This window comes from Echinops telfairi, unplaced genomic scaffold, assembly GCF_000313985.2.
Source record: "Echinops telfairi isolate 266 unplaced genomic scaffold, ASM31398v2 ScPeMD7_7418;HRSCAF=8456, whole genome shotgun sequence".
In the NCBI taxonomy this organism is placed as follows: domain Eukaryota; kingdom Metazoa; phylum Chordata; class Mammalia; order Afrosoricida; family Tenrecidae; genus Echinops; species Echinops telfairi.
The window spans coordinates 903,314-924,763 of NW_022111318.1; the positions used below are offsets into that span (position 1 = coordinate 903,314).

Below are 21,450 nucleotides of genomic sequence, written 5' to 3' on the forward strand. Positions count from 1 at the left end.
AGAAGTAAATTTCTTATTGATAGCAATTAAATGGTGTTTGTAGCATTTTTATCAATAGATTCCATCCATTCACTATACTTTGCTAAGTTGTTCTACATGAAAATACAAATTTTAATGCCTGTCATCTATGTCGTTCCTGCAAGTTTGTTAAAATACATTAAAATAAAACAATTAAAAGAAGAAAAATCTGGCATAAGTGATAATGGATTGAAAAGAAAAGAAACAAGAACATAAAAAAGAAACTTGAATATCTAATATCCATTAAATAATACTTCTGTATTATAATGAAGGAGCCCTGGTGGCTTCATGGTTACATGAGCTGCTAACTGTGAAGTCAGTAATTTGAAACCACAAGCCCCTCTAGGCTTTCTACCCCGGTAAAGAGTTCCACAAGGGCAGTTCTACCCTGGCTTAAATAGGGTCACTATGAGTTAGATCGACTTGATGGCAGTGAGTTTGTTTTTGTTATATTATACTGAAAGAAATGTCCATCTTTGGTATTTGTGGAGTCTTCTGCACAACCGTTTATTCAAATTCCATTATTCATAACAGTCTGTGAATTTGTCTTTCTTGTATGCCAGTGTTTATTGGCAGGCCTTATGGAATCTGAAAGTAAACAGTGTGCTACACTGGAAACAGCTCTCGATTGTGAAGCAAGCATGTCGGCTCAGGCACACACTCTATGTAACGTTCAGGAATCGCGTTCTCTTTCTTGGTCATAAAGGGAGTGGAGTTGTGCTAGATGTTCTCTAAGTGCCTTCCTGTTCTATTATTCTATAAAACTAAGTTATTCACGCGAAAATCGAGCTTCATAGCATAGCGCCTTCTGTTGGTTTCCTTCAGTTGAGTATCACTATTTTAGTTTTGCTTTGTCCTTTTTTTTTTCTTCTTAGTAGCCTGCCATTTCCTTTTTATAGACTTCTTTACAGAGACTTGATTCACTAAGCAATTGTGTGGGAACATAGTTCTCATCCATGTTCCTAGGACTCACACTGTGATCATATCTAGTCTCAATTCTTGAAATTTTGAACAGCAGGACACTGATAAATTATTCTTTGCTTGCCATTTCTTATTGTAAAGAGAACTCAATAACACTGGTACACCTTTTCATCGAATTGAGTACACTTTATAAAAAATGTGATACTATGCCATCAATTTCACAGAAATAAAAGAAACACTGCTAGGTTAATACAGTCCAGTGGGATGAGCCACCACTGTCTGTCAGTTTGTTGAACTGTGGTGTCTTTAATGTTTTGTTGATGCTGGAAGCTTCAAATACCAATAGGATCACCTATGATAGACAAATTTCACCAGAGCTTTCAGGTTAGACAGATTAGAAAGAAGGAAGGGACCACTTTGGAGGCATAAGGGGTGCTTTTAAAGCTTAATGAATATCAGCAGAACAACGTCCCGGGAGATGAGATTATTAGGTTGGCAGTCTCACAAAAGCAACCTCTTCCAAGCAGTCTATCTTAATGATGTAATAGAGAGAGCATAAGAAATTGTATGATAACATTTTGCAAGACAACTTATTCATTGTGAATTACTTTTTTCTTTTGTTTAAATTTTAACAGCATTATTGACATATAATTCATATACCATACAATATACCAAACAATTCAGTGGCTTAAATATATTAAGAATTACGTAATATCACCACACTTTTAGAATATTTTCTCCTTTCTTGTATTCATTATTATTAGCGCCCAATTTTCCCCCAACTTCCCTTGTCATAAGCCTAAGAAACCATTAATCCAGTTACTTTCTCTATGGGTTTACCTATCCTGGATTTCATGTAAAGAAAGCCATACCAAAAAGCCCTCACCAACAGTAAGTGGAGACTGAACAAGTCTGTCTTCACAGAAGTATGCTACTTAGATCTATACTACTTAGGAGAGAATGTGCATTTTGCACATGCGATCAAGAGAGCCCAGTTCCTGGAGAAGAACACAATACGTATTTAAAGTAGAGGTCAGTGAAAAAGAGGAAGACCCTCAACAAGCTAGATTGACACAGTGGTTGCATCAGTGAGTTCAAATAGAGCAATAACTGTGAGAGCGATGCCAGACCTGGCAATGATTCAGTCTGTTGAGTCAGACCTGATTCGGCGACACCTGCCAACAACTGCATGGAGATTTACACTTTCTTCTATAGGCAATCAGGACTTTCTGAGCAGGGAAAGGGTATGGTCGAGCTGGTGCTCCATAAGGACTACATTTTCGATTGTTGATTGTGAACGAGTTTAAACTTGCTTTCCACTCTTATCTCCAGGTCTTTTGTAGCTCAAGAGATTCTAGTTGGTGCAAACAGCTAAGTGTTTGACTAAAAGCAGAAAAGTTGGTGGTTTGAAGCCAACCAAAGACACCTCAGAAGACAGGCCTGCCAAAAAGCAGGAAGGTCTTCAACAAGCTAGATTAACACAGTGACTGCAACAATGGGCTCAATTGTGAGGATGGCGCAAGACCGGGCAGTGTTTCTTTCTGTTGTACATACGGACGATCTGAGTCAGAACTGACTCAACGGCACCTACCATCAAGGAGCCATAAGAAAGGCTCGGGAAAATTATGTTTAACAAATTGATATAGTATAATGCTAGGCAGAAAGTAATCAATTATATAGTTAAACCACATTTTTCTGCTTCAATGTGTTTTATTAGTTTTTGAATTATGTTTGTGAGCTCTTCTCTTTACAAAGCCTGCTTAATTCTTGATTTACTGTAATACTTGTGCCCACTGCAATTGTGGCACTTCTGACTCATAGCAACCCTGTAGAGATGTTCCATTACGTTTCCAACACTGTACATCTTATGGAAGCAGACAGTCTCATCTTTCTTTCTCGGAATGGATGGTAGTTTTGAAAGGCCAACTCTGTGGTTAACAGCCCAATGCTTTGTCCATCATGCCACCAAAACGCAAGAAAAAACTAAACTCACTGCCATTGAGTTGATAATGACTTGTAGTGATCCCATGGGACAGAGTAGAACTGCCCCTGTGAGTTTCTGAGACTAACTCTTTCTGAGAGTAGAAAGCCATGTCTTTCTCCTGCAGAGCAGCTGATGGTTTTGAACTGCTAACTTTTGGGATCGCAGACATAACCACTAAGCCACAAAAGTTACATTAACACTTGTTAGTACCGATAAACCAGTGGTTCTCAACCACAGTTCCTCATAGGTGATGACCCTCCCCAACCATAAAATAATTTTCGTTGCTACTTCATAACTGTAATTTTGCCGCTGTTATGAATTGGGCGACCCCTGTGAAAGGGTCATTCGACCCCCAAAGGGCCACGACCCACAGGTTGAGAACTGCTGCTATAAACTGATCTTGGGAGTAGTCTGTATGCAAATATATTTTTACATAGAACCATGGACTTTGAAATCTCCTTATTCATTAAAAACAAATCACTGAGGATCCTCTAGTCAAAGTTTCAATAATTTATGTGTTCCTGAGAAAAATGTAATTTTATTATTATTTTCTTTAGAACTCAAATAAATAGAAATAGGTTAGGTTTGCTTCCCTCTTAAAGCAAAGATATCAGGTACCTGGATGGTCTTCTGTTTCCCTGTTGGATTGTTCTTTAGTGTAATCATGTACGTTTTTTCCAGTATCTTCTTTTGCCACTGCATAAAACTTCTGAGAAACATCAGATGTATAATTAGGCCTGGAATATAATGTAATAATTGGGTCTGGCAATTTTGCCTGAACTCAAACCAAATATTTTCACAAACCATTTTTGCTGCAACATTTATATACAAACCATACACTGTTTCACTCCCACTTTGCCATTAATAAATTGGAGATAAAATGAGCACCCAAATGAAACACTTTAGCTAACACCCTTACATTTCTGTTTTTAAGCCCACACTTTTTTTTTAGTTTTTTTTTAGTTTAAGGAGAATGTTTATTAAGTCTTTTTTCTATCATTTTATTGGGGGCTTGTACAACTCATCACAATCCACACATACATCCATTGTGTCAAGCACATTTGTACATCTGTTGCCATCATCATTCTCAAAACATTTTCTTTCTACTTGAGCTCTTAGTATCAGCCCCTCATTTTTCCCCTCCCTGCCTGCCCCCCTCCTCGTGAATCCTTGATAATTCATAAATTATTATTATTTTGTCATGTCTTATACTGTCCGACGTCTCCCTTCACGCACTTTTCTGTGGTCCATCCCCCAGGGAGGGGGTTATATGTAGATCCTTCTGATTAGTTCCCCCTTTCTACCCCACCTTCCCTCCACTCTCCTGGTATCACCATTGTCACCACTGGTCCTGAGGGGTTCATCTGTCCTGGATTCCCTGTGTTTCCAATTCCTATCTGTACCAGTGTACCTCCTCTGGTCTAGCCAGTTTTGTAAGGTAGAATTGGGATCATAATATTGGGGGGGGAGCATTAAAGAACTCGAGGAAAGTTGTATGTTTCATCATTGCTACACTGCACCCTGACTGACTCATCTCCTCCTCGAGACCCTTCTGTAAGGGATGTCCATTTGCCACTCCGCACTCCCCCTCATTCACAATGATATGACTTTTTGTTATTTGATGCCTGATAACTGATCCCATGGACACTTCATGATCACACAGGCTGGTATGCTTCTTCCACATGGGCTTTGTTGCTTCTCAGCTAGATGCCTGCTTGTTATCTTCAAGCCTTTAAGACCCCGGATGCTATATCTTTTGATAGCCGGGCAGCATCAGCTTTCTTCACCACATTTGCTTATGCACCCGCTTTGTCTTCAGTGATCATGTAGGGAAAGTGAGCATCATGGAATGCCACTTTAATAGAACAAAGTGTTCTTGCATTGTGGGAGTACTTGAGTAGAGGCCCAATCTCCATCTGCTACCCATCATCAGATATAAAAATATTTAGGTATATGCATGCCTGTATTTAGACCTCTATAAACGTTCTTTGCCTCCTAACTCTTTCCTCTATTTCTTTTTACTTTCCTCTTGTCCCAGTATCATACTTAGCCTTCATTTGGGTTTCAGTAATTCCTCTTGCTTACATTGCCCTTGATCAAGCCCTACCAGGCCTCCTAAATCCTCCTTGCCACCTATTTTGGATCACTTGTTGTTCCCTTTCCTCTGGGTTTGTTAACACCCACTTCCTTTCCCCCACCTCCTATCTTCTCTAGATAGACCTGCAGAGATAATAATATGCAGAAAAAAAACAAGACAGAGCAAAATAAAACAATGAAAGAAAACAAAACTTCAACAAAAAAACAATGACCAAAAAAGAAAAGCCTGTAAATAGTTCAAGGTCTGTTTGCTGACCTTTCAGAGTGTTTTCCAGTTGAGTGTGATGGGATGCCACACCCTAGCCCCAAAGTCTATTTTTGGTATTCCCTCGGGACTTCCTTCCTCTGCTCCTCTTGCTGTTCTGTTGCACACCCTTAGTGTTTCGCCTCTAGTGGCCCTCTCTGTGCATTGGCTGCTCTAAGCAGGGATATTGTCCTCAAGGTTTGGTGGGCCTAGATGAAGCCCAAACTTTTTTGTTCGTTGTTATCTAATTTTATTTTTATTTTGTTGTTGTTGAGAATATACACAACAGAATATACATCATTTTGACAATTCCTATCTGTAAAATTAAGTGACAGAAATTATATTATTCAAGTTGTGCAACCACTTTACCCTCATTTTCCAAGTTTTCTCCATTACTATAAACTCAATGACCCTTACATTACCTATCTAATCTTTACAGATTAAGCCCACACTTTAACTGCTGGACAGTCTTGAAGATTTTTCTAACTTGGTTTGGGGGCCACACTTTTATCCCAAGAAAAACTCCCCTAGACATTCCCTGTTTGGTAAGCATGCTAAGCTTCCCCCAGGCTTTTTACATGCTGGTGTACAAACCTTATGTAATTGCCACACCTTGAGTGTGGGTGACACATAAGACTAAGAGGGGATTTCACGTTTGTGATCAGATTACTAAACAGTTGATTTCACATCAAACAAACAAAGAGATAACCATGGTGGCACCTGACCTAATTAGTTAAGCCCTTTACAAAAGGCCTGGAGATCAGAGAAAGAAGTCAAAAAGGTTGGCATGGGAGCTGTCTCTCCTGATAATGAGGAGGAAAGAAAAGAGCCATGCTATAAGATGGTGGCACCATGTGGAAGGACCTAAGGTCACTCCCTGATAGCTGAAAGGAGTCCGTTGTCAACAGACAGCCAGAAAACAGTGCTTTAGTCATAACCACAAGGAACTGAATTCTACTGATAACCAATGATCTTGGAAAATTACCTTGAGCATCAGATCACAATTCTGGCTAACATCTTGAGCAGAGGACTTAATTAACGCTTATCCAGAGAAAATGAGGGGGCAAAAGTGAGCTTTATGTTTGTGGTAGTATTTTATGCAGCAACAGAAAACTTATTCTTTCATCCTTTTTTTTTGGATTTTTTTATTGATAAAGAGTACCTAATAGAGGCCAAAAAGTCTGATGAAAAGTTTTAACCTAATACTCTATACTCACTACTCTATCGAAAATGTTTTTTCTAAGCAAGCAAGCACTAAACAGTGCTCCATTCAAAGATGGCAGCTAGCCACGGTATTTTGGATATATGCCACTTGTTAACTACTGGCAATAATCAAGTCTCTTGCATCTCTATGCCTCTTCTGAATCTCCCATTTTGGGACTTCAACACATAATTTTTCTCATTCTGTTTGTCTTTCCACTAAGACAAAATCTTTATAAATTTGCCTCTGTCCTAATTTGGTATTATCGGCCATGACTAGACTGGTGCAAACCAGTTTAAATCCTTGTTTCCAAGGCTACCACTGCCTTTTAATGAATTTCATTCTCTTTGAGCCTTTGGAAACATTTGAAATTAAAGTCCACATCCTGTCTTAAAACTTCTTTGAGAGTCCATAATACTACACTTTCCTACCTATTCATTTTCTCTTTATCTCATTAATACTCTTTTGATTTCTCCTTTCCTTTATTATATTCATTATTCTGACTAAGAAGCTATCATTTTTGCCAGTTTAGCTACCTTGACATTGTTTTAGTAGAAAAAAAATAAGCTGAATTTTTCTCATTCTTTGAAGGAAGAATGCTTTAATATAACAAAAATAAATCCTAACTTATGACACAGGGACTTTGCTATAAATAAAATACAGTAAAAAATAAAAATAACTTCAAAGTGAAATACAGAAATGATGTATCCCTCGGAGAAAGAAAGCTTGTCTGACTTCATCTTTCATCACTTTCATTCAACATTATGCTAGAAGTCTTAGTCAGACCATTAGACAACAAAAAACGAATCCAAATGGGCAAAGAAGTGAAACTCTCACTATTTGCAGATGATATGATTTTACATGTAGAAAACCCAAAGACTCTACAAAATGATTGTTGGAAACAATCAAAATATTTGGCAGTGTGGCAGGATACAAGATTAACAAGCAAAAAATCTATTGGACTCCTATACACTAATGAAGAGAGCTCTGAAAACAATGTCAAGGGAACAATACCATTTATGATAGCCACACTAAGATGAAATACATAGGAATAAACCTAACCAGTGAAGCAAAAGACCTGTACAAGGAAAGCTACAGGACACTATTACATGAAACCAAAGTAAACCTACCCAAATGGAAGAATATCCTGTGTTCATGGATAGGAATGCTCAATATTGAGAAGATGTTAATACTACCTGTGTTAGTCTAGGTTGACTAGAGAAGCAAATTCATAGACACTCATACATGTCTAAGAAAGAGCTTTTATCAAAGAGTAAATTGTATATTAAGAAACATTCCAACCCAGTCCAGATCAAGTCCATAAGTCCATTATTAGCACTTATGTCTGATACCAGTCTATAAATTCTTCTTCAGACTCATGCAACACATGCAATGATGCAAATGTAGAAAGATCAAAGGCCAATGGGTGGAAACTCTTTTGGATCCAGTGGCGGTGGAAGCATCTCAGCGCTGGCGTGGGTCTCCATATGGCTCCTCCAGCTCAAGGGCTTTGGCTTCAGCAGCATAGCTCCATGTGGTTTGTCAGCAGGAAGACAAAGCAGCAGTAGAGTGGGTCTGGCCTCCTGTGATCTATTTATCTATGTAGCACTTCCAAATCAGGTCATCAAGTTGCAACCTGATTGCTTGTCCTAGGTCTCTTCCCTCTCCATATAAAAGTAGTTATTCGTTTTTGTTTTGCTTTTTTTTTTTTAAATAATTACTTTGGGATTTGGATCAGAAGTTCATTGTATCTAAAGATTGCCTTTGGTAGTGTAGTAGTTACATAATCTGGTGTCAACTTGAGACTATTAATAGTGAAGGGGTGGAGTTCAGCCTGTCAAAGAACTCCTTAAAAAGAAGAATAAAGTAGGAGGTTTCACAGTACCTGACCTCAAAACCTATTACACAGCTACAATAGTAAAAACACCCTGGCACTGGTACAAGAATAGGTACATAGACCAATGAAACAGAACGGAAAATCCAGAAATAAATTAATCAGCCTACAGGAAACTGATCTTCGGCAAAGTGCCATAAAACATGAAATGGGAAAGAGAGGGGCTTTTCCGCAGATAATGCTAGCAAACTTGGATCTGATCCACAGAAGAATGAAACAGGATGCATATTTCACCCCATGTGCAAAAATGAACTCAAGATAGATCAAAGACCTAAATGTAAATCCCAGATCTATAAAGATCATTGATGAGAAAACTTAAGGGTCCTGTTGCAGGGCATACACATACAATCAAATATAGCAAAGAAAGCACACACAGTAGAAGACAATATAGATGATTGGGCCTTACTAAAAATAAGACACTTGTGTGCATCAAGAGAGTAAAAAGAGAGTCCATGGACTGGGGAAAAAAAATCTCTAACAGTGACACCATGGACAAGGAAGTACTCTATAAAATCTATAGACTATTACAAGACTTCATTAACAAAATAATAATAATCCAATTAAGAAGTGGGGAAAAGGCATGAACAGACAGCTCACCAAAAGTGACATTCAAATGTCTAACAAAAATATGAAAAATGCTCACAACCACTAGCCAAATCAAAGCAATGATGTGATATCACCTTACACTGACAATGACAGCTCAATGGAAACAAAGAAAGAAAACAACAAATACTGGAGAAGGTGCAGAGAGGTTGGAACTCTCTTACACTGCTGGTGATTCTGTAAACATGTACAAAGTTGTGGAAAGTGATATAGTGCAATCTAAAACAACTAGGCATGAAAATCCCATACAACCCAACAGTACTTCTGCTGGATTATAACCCAAAGATGTAAAAGACATAACACAAATGGACATATGTACCCCAATGTTCATGTTAGCACTGGTCACAGTCGTAAGAAGCTGGAAACAGCCCAAAAGCCCATCAGTAGAAAAATGACTAAAGAAGCTTGGGTACATACACACAACGGAATACTATGCATCATGAAAATAACATTGATGAAACTAAGAAGCGCCTCATGACATGGATGGACCTGGAGAATATTATGTTGGGCGAAGTTAGTTAATCGCCAAAGGACAAATGCTGTATAAGATCATTAATATAAGGACAAACACTAAGACAAAGAGGCAACTGTTCTCAAGTCATGTAATCATTTAATCTGTTCTCCCAAACAATATGGTGGTGTTGGTCTAAAGTTTATGAACCATATATCACTCACTTATTTGTACATCTTAAAAACCACTTCTTCATACTTTTGTGGTTTTGATTCATATTGGGGTTTATCTCTGATGGATTTTTTCATTGTGGGTAGCCCTTTTGAATTGTCATTATAGATTTTTAGGTATATGAAACCCAGAGTTGATGAATTTATAGAGACAACATATAGAATAGGGGTTCCTGGGAGGTACGGAGCTGATATCAAGGAGTTCCAGAAGGGAAAAATTGTTTTGAAACTGTAGCAGCAATTATACAATAATGCTTGATGTGATTGAAATGTAAAATAGTATGATATCTATAAGAGCTCCCAATAAAAGTTTTGCGACCAAAAACATTTCTTCTGAGGAGGGCTCAACTCAACTGAGGTTAGTTTTTTATTTAGGGGAGAGAGGGACAGGACCAAATAATTCCAGCCATATAGCATAGTCGCACAGTCACCCCAAACTAACAGACACTTTGATGGTAACCAATGAATTTCAACAGGAATACATGACCAAAGGAAGAGGCAAGGGGATATGTCTCTTTCTGATAAGATGATTTCACTCCTGTTGGTAGGTAAATCGAAGATGGTCAGTGTGTCCTTGGAGAAAACTTAATCATTACTGGGAGAATCCACCCAGTATTATCTTGCTAACCAGGCATTTTAAATTTTTATTTATCAATATTTTAAGTTTTATTCACTTATAATCCACAAATCCTACAATTCAATAAGAAGAAGAGTTGTACAATCATCACCACAATCAGTTTTTGATAATTTTGTTTGTTCTTATACTTATTAGCCCCCCATTCCCCTCAATTTCCTCAGCCATATCCCTAAGGAATCATTGATCCAGTTACTGTCTCTATAGATTTACTTATTCTGGATTTCATATACAGAAAGTCATTAAAAACACAAATAAGAAACAAACAAAACAGGAAGATTCTCAATTAAAAAGAAAGCAGAAATTATTAAAAACTTAAGCAACTTTAAAATGACTCAAAAGGGAGATCAAATGATAAGGTGTTACATTTTAACCTAACTAGGAGATGGATTGACACTGTGGCTGCAACAATGGGCTCAAACATGGAAACAATGGTGAGTACGGCTCCAGACCGAGCAATGTTTCATTCTGTTGTGCATAAGGTCTCTTTGGGTCGAAATCAACTTGATGAAACCTAACAACAACAGCACACCTGCCATAATCGATCCCACAATGCTCGTCTGATAAAAAGGCTATTCATATCCCTACACTAGGGTCAGAGGACATTCAGTGGAGACTTAATCCATATGGGGACCCTGTAGATGCTTTGGGGTCTTTCACTGTCATCCAGACCCTTCTGCAAGCCGGGTGTTCACAATTTAAGCTTTGACACCATTCCCTCCTCCAGATTTGCGTTTTATTATTTATAATTCTTGGATCGCACAGACTAATGTGCTTCTTCCATGCGGACTTTGTAGACATCTTATTTAGGTGACAGCTCAGTTTAAGACAAACCTTTGAGACCTCATGTGCTAATCTTTCTGATAACAAGGTACCATCTGGTTTCTCCACCACACTTGCTGGTGTTCTAGCACCCATATTTCCAGTGATCTCTTCATGAGAGTGAGTATCAAATAGAGCCATGTCAAGCCCACATGAAAGAAGCACAACAGCCTGTGTGACCACGAGGAGTCGAAGGGATCAGGTATCAGGCATCAAAGAACAAAAGATCATATCATTGTAAATGAGGGTGAGTGCAGAGTGGATACCCAAAGCCCATCCGTAGGCAACTGGACATCCCCTTATAGAAGGGTCGTGGGGAGGAAACGAACCAGTCAGGGTGCAGGGAATCAATGATGAAACATACAACTTTCCTCTAGTTAAATACTTCCTCCCCCCACTATCATGATCCCAATTCTCCCTTACAAATCTGGCTAGACCAGAGGATGTACATTGGTACAGATAGGAACTGGAAACACAGGAAATCCAGGACAGATGATCCTTTCAGGACCAGTGGTGAAAGTGGTGATACCTGGAGGGTGGAGGGAAGGTGGGGTAGAAAGGGGGAACAGATTACAAGGATCTACATATAACCTCCTCCCTGGGGGATAGACAACAGAAAAGTGGGTGAAGAGAGACTTCAGACAGTGTAAGATATGATAAAATAATAATTTATAAATTATCAAGTGTTCATGAGGGAGGGGGAGCAGGGAGGGAGGGGGGAAATGAGGAGCTGATATCAAGGGCTCAAGTAGAAAGAAAACGTTTTGAGAATGATGATGGCAACAAATGTACAAATGTGCTTGACACAATGGATGAGTGTATGGAATGTGATAAGAATTGTACGAGCCCCCAATAAAGTGATTTTTTTAAAAATAGAGAGCCATGTCTTAAGAACTCATTGTTTATATGAATTACATGTCAATAAATTGCTTTTAAAAATTTTTTAAAAAATCATTGTTCTTAGATTAAGGATATGATTCAGTGTGAGGCCCCAAATCCATTCTTTCCAATGTTATCTGTAATTTGTTATTGTTCACACATTTGAAAGGCATTAGTCAATGTAATTAAACAGCTTTCTAGAATTCTCTGCCTTCTGACAAGATTTCATGCAGTTCCCTGTTGATGTACAGCAGTGATTGCTGTTGAATAGTCTTCCGCAAAATTGTATTTGCATGTGAAATTAATAATATTGTTCAATAATTTCCACATTCTGTTGGGTCACTTTTCTTTGGGATGTATACAAATATGAATCTTTTTTAGTATTGGCTTCTATATTTCTTGTCACAGATAAATGAGTGCTCCCGGAGCTATATCAGCTTGTTGAAATATTTCAGTTGGTATTCCACCAATTCCTGGAGTCTTGTTTTTCATCAATGTCTTCAATGCAGTTTGGACTTCTTCCTTCAGTACCATTGGTTCTTGGTAATATGCTACCTCTTGAAATAGTTGAACATCAACCAATTATTCTTGACATACAAACTCTGTGTATTCCTTCCATCTTCCTTTGATGGTTCTGCATCATTCAATATTTTGCCCATAGAATTCTTCAATATTTCAACACAAGGCTTGAGTTTTTGCCTCAGTTCTTTCAGCTTAATATATGCTGAGTTTGTTCATCTTTTTTGGCTTTCTAACTCCAGGACTTAGTACCTCAAGTATACTCAAGTATAAGCCGACCCGAATATCAGTCGAGGCACCTAATTTTACCACAAAAACTGCATTAAAAATGTGCTGAATCTTCCCTTAGTATAATCTTTTAAAGACTCAATCATGTCATTCTATCTATTCATATTTCATTATTTTTATTATTTTTTCATAACTATACCCAGAATCCCGGTAGTGTGTTTGTGAAGCACTTGTCTGCTAACCAAATTCCACAGTTGAAATTAATCCACTAACTGCTCTGTTGTTGAAAGATGTGACATTCTGCTTCCATAAATATTTAAAGCTTTGGAAATAAAATGGGAGAGTTCCACTGTGTTGTATGTGGTAACTATTTATCTGAAGCAACTAGACAGCCGGGGGGTTGGAGATTTGTTTATATGAACATAGCACAGTATTTTGTTGATTCATCAGTTATTGGATATGAGTTCTTTGTACTTTTTTCATTAAAATAAGTTAAGCCATAAAAAAATGTGCTGAAAAACTCGGCGTATACAAATGAGTATATACAGTACATTTCATTATACAACTCTAATTTGACTTCCTGAGCTGTTCTTCAAAATTTTCTGTTCAGCTCCTTTATTTAATAATTTCTTCCATTCCTTTTAGCTTCTCTGTATTCAAGAGCAAGTTTCAGAATCTCTTCTGATATCCACTTTGGTATCTTTTTTATTTCCTGTCTTTTTAATGATCATTTGCTTTCTTCGCATATGATGTTCTTGATGGCATTCCACAGTTCATCCAGTTTGTCATGAGTGTTCAATGTGTCAAATCTGTTCTTGATATGGTCTCTAAATTCTGATGGGATATGTTCAAGGTTTCATTTTGTCTCTGTGGACAGGTTTTAGTATTCAACATCTTTAATTTGAATTTAACTCTGAGTAAATAATATCTTTTCCACAGTAAGTTTCTGGCCTTATTTTGGTTGCTGATATTGAGCCTCTTCATCATCTCTTTCCACAGATATAGTCAACTTGATTCATGTATATTCCATATAGAAAGGTACACATGTATAGCAGGCATTTATTTGTGGGAAAACATATTTGCAATGAAGAACTTTGGTCTTGCAAAATCCTATCATATGATTTTCAGCTTCATTTATATTTCCTACTACCATTCCTTCCTCTTTGTTTCCAACATTTGCCTTCCAATCACCAGTAATTATCAGTGCATCTTGCTTGCATATTTGATCCATTTCAGTCTGAAGATATTGGTAGAATTCTTCAATTTCTTCATTGCTAGCTTTAGTGGTACGTGTGTAAATTTGAATAATAGTTGTATTAACCTAATTTCCTTGTATATATATATGTATCCAATCACAGACAACCTTCATGCCAAGACAGATCTTGAAATGTTCTTTTTGATGATGAATGTGATCCAAATCCTCTTGAGTTTGTCATTCCTGGCATAGTAAGCCATGACTATCCAATTCGAAATGTCCAATACCATTCCACTTTAGCTTACTAAGGCCTAGGATATCATGTGTATGTGTTCCATTTCATTTTTGTAGACTTCCAATTTTTTAAGACTCATATTTTGTACATCGCATATTCTACTTATTGATGAATGCTTGCAATTCTTTCTTCTCATTTTTATTGTTGCCCCACCAGTAAATGAAGGTCCCTAAAGCTTTACTCCACTCATGTTATTAGAGCCCTCTCTACTTTCAGAAGTCACTTCTTCCTCAGCAGTATTTTGCGTGCCTTCCAACCTGAGGGGCACATCTTCTGGCCCTCTGCCTGACAGTGTTCTGCTGCTATTCAGAGTTCTTAGTCTGGAAGCCCCACTGAAAGCTCATCACCAAGGATGACCCTGCTAGCATTTCAAATACTTCCAGCATCACAGTAATTCATAGGCCACCATAATTTGACAAACTGGCAGCCACTGGTGGTTGTCATGATGTATGCCAAATCAATGACACAAATGACAGGTGCTATTATGAGTTTATAGGAGCCCTGGTAGTGCCACAGGGTAAGCATTTGGCTACAAAGTACAAGGTCAGCTTTTGGAAGTCACCAACTGTCCCACAGGGGAAAGATGAGCCGTGAGGACTGACGGTGTGAGAAACGCCGAGGAATAGTTCTATCTGTCTTGCAGGACTGCTTTCAGTCAGAATCAACTTGATGGCATTGGGCTTATTAAGAGTTTATAAGGAGAAGAGTCCAGGGTCCTGAGCTATCCTTCCTTCAAACAAATCTGAACCTAAGCCATCCCAGACATATATACTTCATCTTTTTCATTTTATAACTCTTTTCCTCATGAGTAGAGCCTTAGATACGAACTTCCAAGTTATTTCCCCTTTGACCTTCATAACAAACTGATTACAAGAGAAAATCAGGGAAATATTATTTCATAGGTTGATAATACTGTGTTCATCTTTGGGTATGGAAGTTATGTGCACACAACAGCAAGTATCAATCTTCAATTGTATTTCGAGTTTTTCCCATGAGAATAATATAAAAATGGTGGGAGGAAAAGGAAGGGGGTATATAATCCAATAACTAACCATAAATCTGTCAGTAAAGCTTTGATCTCCCATCTTACACCCTGGATTGATGCTTAAGGCTATTAAGCTCCCATGACCCTTCTGAATTGTTCCTAAACGCTTTATCTTCCTTTTTAATCTTATGATTTCAGCGTGGACTTCTTCTGATATTGTTCCAGAAGGATCACTGACCACTAACGAAGAATAATTGTGAAGGAGATTGCAGTAGCAGCAAAAGGTATGGCTGCATATTCAAAATGAATCCTGTCTTTTCCGATTTCTACCAACTTCATCAAAAAAAAAGCTTCATCATCTGCACTAAAGCAAAATTCGTTCCACTTGTGTTTATACTTGTTTGTGTTAATTAATTCATGACTCTTTTGTTTTGTTTTAAAATGTCTCTTACCACATTGTATTGTAACCCTTCCCGTGTACTATGCTGTCATTGCTTTCCTCCGCCAGATTAGAGCTGTTTCAATGCAGAGGAGGGTCCCTGGGGGTGTAGTTCCAAAGGTCAGCAGAAAGATGAGGTTGTCTGCTCCTGTAAATATTTAGTGTTAAAAGCCCAAAGGGGCCATTCTACTCTATCCTATAGGGTCGCTATGGTTCTGAATCAGCTGAACGGCAGTGGGTTTGTTTGGTTTTTTATTTAATACCCACTTTATGTAGGTCAGACTGTGGGAGGATCTCTTTATATTTAGAAAAATTGAATTAAATATTGTTTAAGACAGGTAAAGCCAACAAGTGGCTTACTGCATGATCTCTGCTCCTCTAGAATTCATTACTTGTTTGAAAGTTTCATAACCTTCTTTTCATAGTCTAATATAATGAGATTTATAGTTGTAAATAAGCAATTGAACCTAAAATATGAAAATTTCTAGAAAATCTTATTTTGGTCAGTAGGGGTTAGGGAGTATACAAGACAAGATAATATGTCACTTTTTAAATGTTTTTATTGTTATGTGTTACTTTTATTTAGCATCTTGCATTCAAAGAACTGAGAATTAAAAGATTACTTATAATATTAACATATTTAAATAAAACAAACAAATGATTAATCTGTGTCAACAGTATGTTGTTGTTAGCTGCCATCAAGTCAGTTCAAACACATAGCTACCCTATGCGCAACAGAACGAAACACAGCATGGCCCTTTGCCATCCTCACAATTGTTCTTACGTCTGAGCCCATTGTTGCAGGCACTGTGTCAATCCATCTCCTTAAGGACCTTCCTTTTTCTTCAATTTACCAAGCATGATATCCTTCTCCAGGGACTGGTCTCTCCTGACAATATATGCGAAGTGTGTAAGACAAAGTCTTGCCATCCTTGCCTTTACTTCTTACTGGCTGTACTTCTTCCAAAACAGATTTGTTTGTCCTTTTACCAGTCAATACTTTCGATATTCTTCCCCAGCACCACAATTCAAATGCATCAATTCTTCTTTGACCGTCTTTATTCAATATCTAACTTTCCCATGCATATGAGGCCATAGACAATACCATGGGTTGGATCAGGTGTACCTTAGTCCTTAAAGTAACATCCTTGCTTTTCATTACTCTAAAGAGGTCTTGTACAGCAGATTTACCCAATGCAGCCTGTCCTTTTATCTCTTGACTGCTGCTTCCATGCTCATTGATTATGGATCCATGCAAGGCAAAATCTTTAATAAATTCAAGCTTTTCTCCACTTATCATGATGTCACCTATTGCTCCAGTTGTGAACATTGAGTTGTAATCCATACTGAAGGCTGCAATCCTTGAGCTTCATCTGCAAGTGCTTCAAATCCTCCTCACTTTGAGCAAGCAATATTCTGTCGTCTATATCTCAAAGGTTACTAATAAGCCTTCTTCCAGTCCTGATGCCACATTCTTCTTCATATAATCCAGTTTCTCTGATGAGTTGCTCAACATACAGATTAAACAAGTATGGTGACAGGATACAACCCTGACACACAACTTTCCTCATTTTAAACCCCGCAGTGTATGCACAACTGCCCCTTGATCTATGTATAGGTTCTACATGTGCACAAAGAAATGTTCTGGAAGTCTGATTCTTCTCAAGGTTATCTGTTTTTTGCTATAATCCACAGAGACGAGGGCCTTTGCACAGTCAGTGAAACAGAAGTAAACATCTTTCTGGTGTTCTCTGCTTTCAGCCAAGATCCAACTGATACCCGCAATTATATCCCTTGTTCTACATGCTCTTCTGAATCTGGCCTGAACCTCTGGCAGTTCCCTGTCAATGTCCTGATATAACCATTGTTGGATGATCTTGAGCAAATTTTACTTGCATGCAATACCAATGATACTGTTCTATAATTTGAAGATTCTGTTGGATCACTTTTCTTTGTGTGATAGACTTGCCGTCAGATAGAGCATTGTGGGGTTGATTATGATAGATGTAGTTAAGTTAAAATGTAACAACTTATCATTTGATCTCCCTTTTGACCTGTTTTAAAGATGTTTCAGTTTTTAATAATTTCTCCTCATTGTCATTATTATTGGTTGCTTTGTTTGTTTCTTATTTGTGTTTTATAGGATTTTCTGTATATGAAATATACAGTAACTGAATTACCTAGGGACATGACAGAAGTCATCAGGGGGTAAATGAGGAGCTAACAACAATGAGTACTATAAAGAAGAATATGTTCTGAAATTGACTGTGGTTATGATTAGACAACTCTTCTAAATATGATTAAGCTATTAAATTGTATGACATGTGAATTATATGCCAGTAGAACTATTTTTAAAAGAATGGATTAATTATAGTACCATAATTTCACTTGAGTTCAGAAAATCACCAGTGGGAGAGGCAGATAACTGGAAAGCAAACTGAGATATAGTGCAGAAATTGGAAGTAATGTTTTCTGTTGTGTTTTTCAGCATGCATAATGACACTCCGAAAGAAAATGTTAGGAATTCCTGTAATTTATGGTCTGCTCAAAATTAACAAGATTTTTTGTATATTGTAGGCACAACACCAAGCAGATATTCTTAAGGAAATATGGATGGCTTCATAAATATGACAGTGGCTTCCGCTAATAACAAATGCCATGACACTATTGATGACTTCCGCAATCAAGTATATTCCACCTTGTATTCTGTGATCTCCATTGTGGGCTTCTTTGGCAATGGATTTGTGCTTTATGTGCTCATAAAAACATATCATGAAAAGTCAGCCTTCCAAGTGTACATGATTAATTTAGCAGTGGCCGATCTACTATGTGTATGCACACTGCCTCTCCGTGTAGTCTATTATGTTCATAAAGGCATTTGGTTTTTTGGTGATTTTTTGTGCCGCCTCAGTACTTATGCATTGTATGTAAACCTCTACTGTAGCATCTTCTTTATGACAGCCATGAGCTTCTTCAGATGTGTTGCAATTGTTTTCCCTGTCCAAAACATTAATTTGATTACACAAAAAAAAGCCAGGCTTGTGTGTGTTTGCATTTGGATTTTTGTGATTTTAACCAGTTCTCCATTTTTAATGCGCAACTCTTACAAGGATGAGAAAAACAATACCAAGTGCTTTGAGCCTCCAAAAGATAGCCAGGCTAAAAAATATGTCTTGGTCTTGCATTATGTGTCATTGTTTTTTGGTTTCATTATTCCTTTTGTTATCATTGTGGTCTGTTATACAATGATCATTTTTACTTTACTGAAAAATTCAATGAAGAAAAATTTGTCAAGTCGTAAAAAAGCTATTGGAATGATCATCGTTGTTACAGCTGCCTTTTTGATCAGCTTCATGCCTTATCATATTCAACGCACCATCCACCTTCACTTTTTACATAATGAAGCACAACCCTGCGATGCTGTCCTTAGAATGCAGAAGTCAGTGGTCATAACTTTGTCGCTGGCTGCATCAAACTGTTGTTTTGACCCTCTCCTATATTTCTTTTCGGGAGGAAACTTTAGGAGAAGGTTATCTACATTTAGAAAACCTTCTTTATCCAGCATGACGTATGTGCCCAAGAAGAAGACTTCTGTGCCAGAAAAAGAAGAGGAAATATGTAAATAATAGTTTAAACCATCTCCAGCATCAACCAAGTAGAATAATAACCCCCCAAGATAATTATTTTCTCAAGGAATTTACAAAGAAAATAAAACATTTCATTCAAAATTTATAAACACATAACTGAAGATGTGTGCCTATAAACGTTTCATTTATGCATCCACATTATTAGAGGCCATACACATATTCAAAATATTAAAAATTCTGTCTACAACTATGAACTAAATCCTACATGGAGTAAATGGAGCAGTGTGCTTTTTTCCCAATTATTTGTTTTGTTTTGTGTTTACCATTCACTTTTACATGGAGAATGTTTCTGTCTCTGCTCTGTCAAAACTAAGCCTGAGATCAAAGTTTTCTCCCTCAAATAAAAGCTTTACGTGTATAAGAACTAGGCTTTTAAAAGCTAAAAATATCAATTCATTTATAATCATTGATGTATCCCTAGCCATGTCATTGGAAAAGAATTGAAGATACCCTAAAAGTTATACAAACTGTACTTTCTTCCTTTTCCTTGGTAGTAGTCACTGACCAGACAAAAAAGATCATTTCTTCCAGAAGTGAATGTGCAACTCCTAGATTCAGCCAAATGGCCTTAAAGGGCCTACGTAATGCACAATCTGGAACGTGAGGAAGATAAACCTGGTTAAAGGCCATTTTGCTAATTTTCTACTCCTGCTGCCCCAGGTCCCGAAGAGAGAGTGGTGGAGTTATTTGTTGGTCATTGAGGTTTCCGTAGGGATTTTTCTTCCTATATCACCCTTCCTTACAAGTCAGAAAATTGACTCTCCCCTATATGAACCGGAGCAATTATAAAGTAACTGGAGAATGAGAAAATTCGTTTTTCACATGCTTATTACTGAGATCAAAATTTACAATGGATTTAAAAAAATCTAAATGGGCAGGTTCTAAACTGTTTTAAGAATTTCATGTATTTATGTATATGTATATGAGTGCATGAGATTTTCCTCTACAATAAACATTTATGGATGAAAGTTCATTATAAGCTTCATTAATATTTAATACTTTTAGCTTTTCTTTGATATGTTCAGAGAAATATCAAGACTATGTCTCCAGTGATTTTTATATTACAGTGGGATCTTTGTTCTTGAAACAGCAACAACAACCTGGTTATGACTGAAATATAATATACATGAGTAAGCCTTTGCTGAAGTGTGGTTTGTTCCTTAAATCTGTGTTTAAAGACATATTACTTCGGAGAAGTTAAGTGATGATAGTGAAGAAAAGGGACCGCTGTGAAAGAAGTTCGATCTAAACCTCCCACGTATATTTTACTTCTGTTTCAATTCTAATGTTGCAGTTCCTTATAAAAAATCACAAGACAAAAAGAAGGACCTTTAAGATATAGTAATAACTGGAACATATTTACTTTAAGGACAAAAAAAACCAAATTGAGACTTAGAAGTCTCACTTACTTAGCAGGAATTATGGAAGCAATAAAATAAATATGTGAAACTCCAAAACATAAAATTACCAAGAATCATATACAAAATTGTTCCTCAGATATTATGGCAAAATCGTGATTTTTCCAGATAAACAGAAACTAAAAGAATTTTTTTTAAGTATAGTAGTTATGTGTTGGGCTGTGATACACAAGTTCTAAACCACCAGCTGCTCCACAAGAGAAAGACAGGGCAGTCTACTCCCATAAAGTATTACAGTCGCAGAAACCCACCGAAACAGTTCTACTATATCCTATGGAGTCGCTATGAGTCAGCAGTTCTACTCTGTCCTATAGAGTCGCTATGAGTCAGAAGGGACTCCATGGCAGTGAGTTTTGTGAGCCCAGCCTTACAAGAAATACTAAGGACAGCTCTTTGATGATCACGAACAGTAAACAACCTGAGATTAACATACATGACAACACTACCTAGACATCAACCTAGATATAGAAGTAACTAATGTACAACAAACTTACAATACTGAAACCAGGGAACCAGACACATCAACTTGTAATGAAGACAATGACAAAGTAAATAAAGGGTATTTTTATATCATTTTATTAGGGCCTCATACAACTCTTATCACAATTCATACATACATCAATTGTGTAAAGCACATTTGTACATTCATTGACCTCATCATTCTCAAAACATTTGCTCTCCACCTAAGCCCCTGGCATCAGCTCCTCGTATTTCCCCTCCCAGCTCCCCCCTCCCCCATGAACCCT

The 21,450-nt window shown here is 37.4% G+C and overlaps 1 protein-coding gene across 1 annotated transcript in view; it reads left to right on the forward strand.

Moving 5' to 3' along the window:
- Nucleotides 1–20,156, forward strand: part of CYSLTR1 (cysteinyl leukotriene receptor 1) — a 45,532-nt gene extending 25,376 nt beyond the window's left edge. The window contains exons 2-3 of the mRNA XM_004717634.2: nucleotides 15,399–15,484; nucleotides 18,217–20,156. Coding sequence (XP_004717691.1) covers nucleotides 18,249–19,265 — 1,017 coding nt within the window. The 5' untranslated portion in view covers nucleotides 15,399–15,484; nucleotides 18,217–18,248 and the 3' untranslated portion in view covers nucleotides 19,266–20,156. The remainder of the gene's footprint in view (nucleotides 1–15,398; nucleotides 15,485–18,216) is intronic.
- The last annotated feature ends 1,294 nt before the right edge of the window (nucleotides 20,157–21,450 follow it).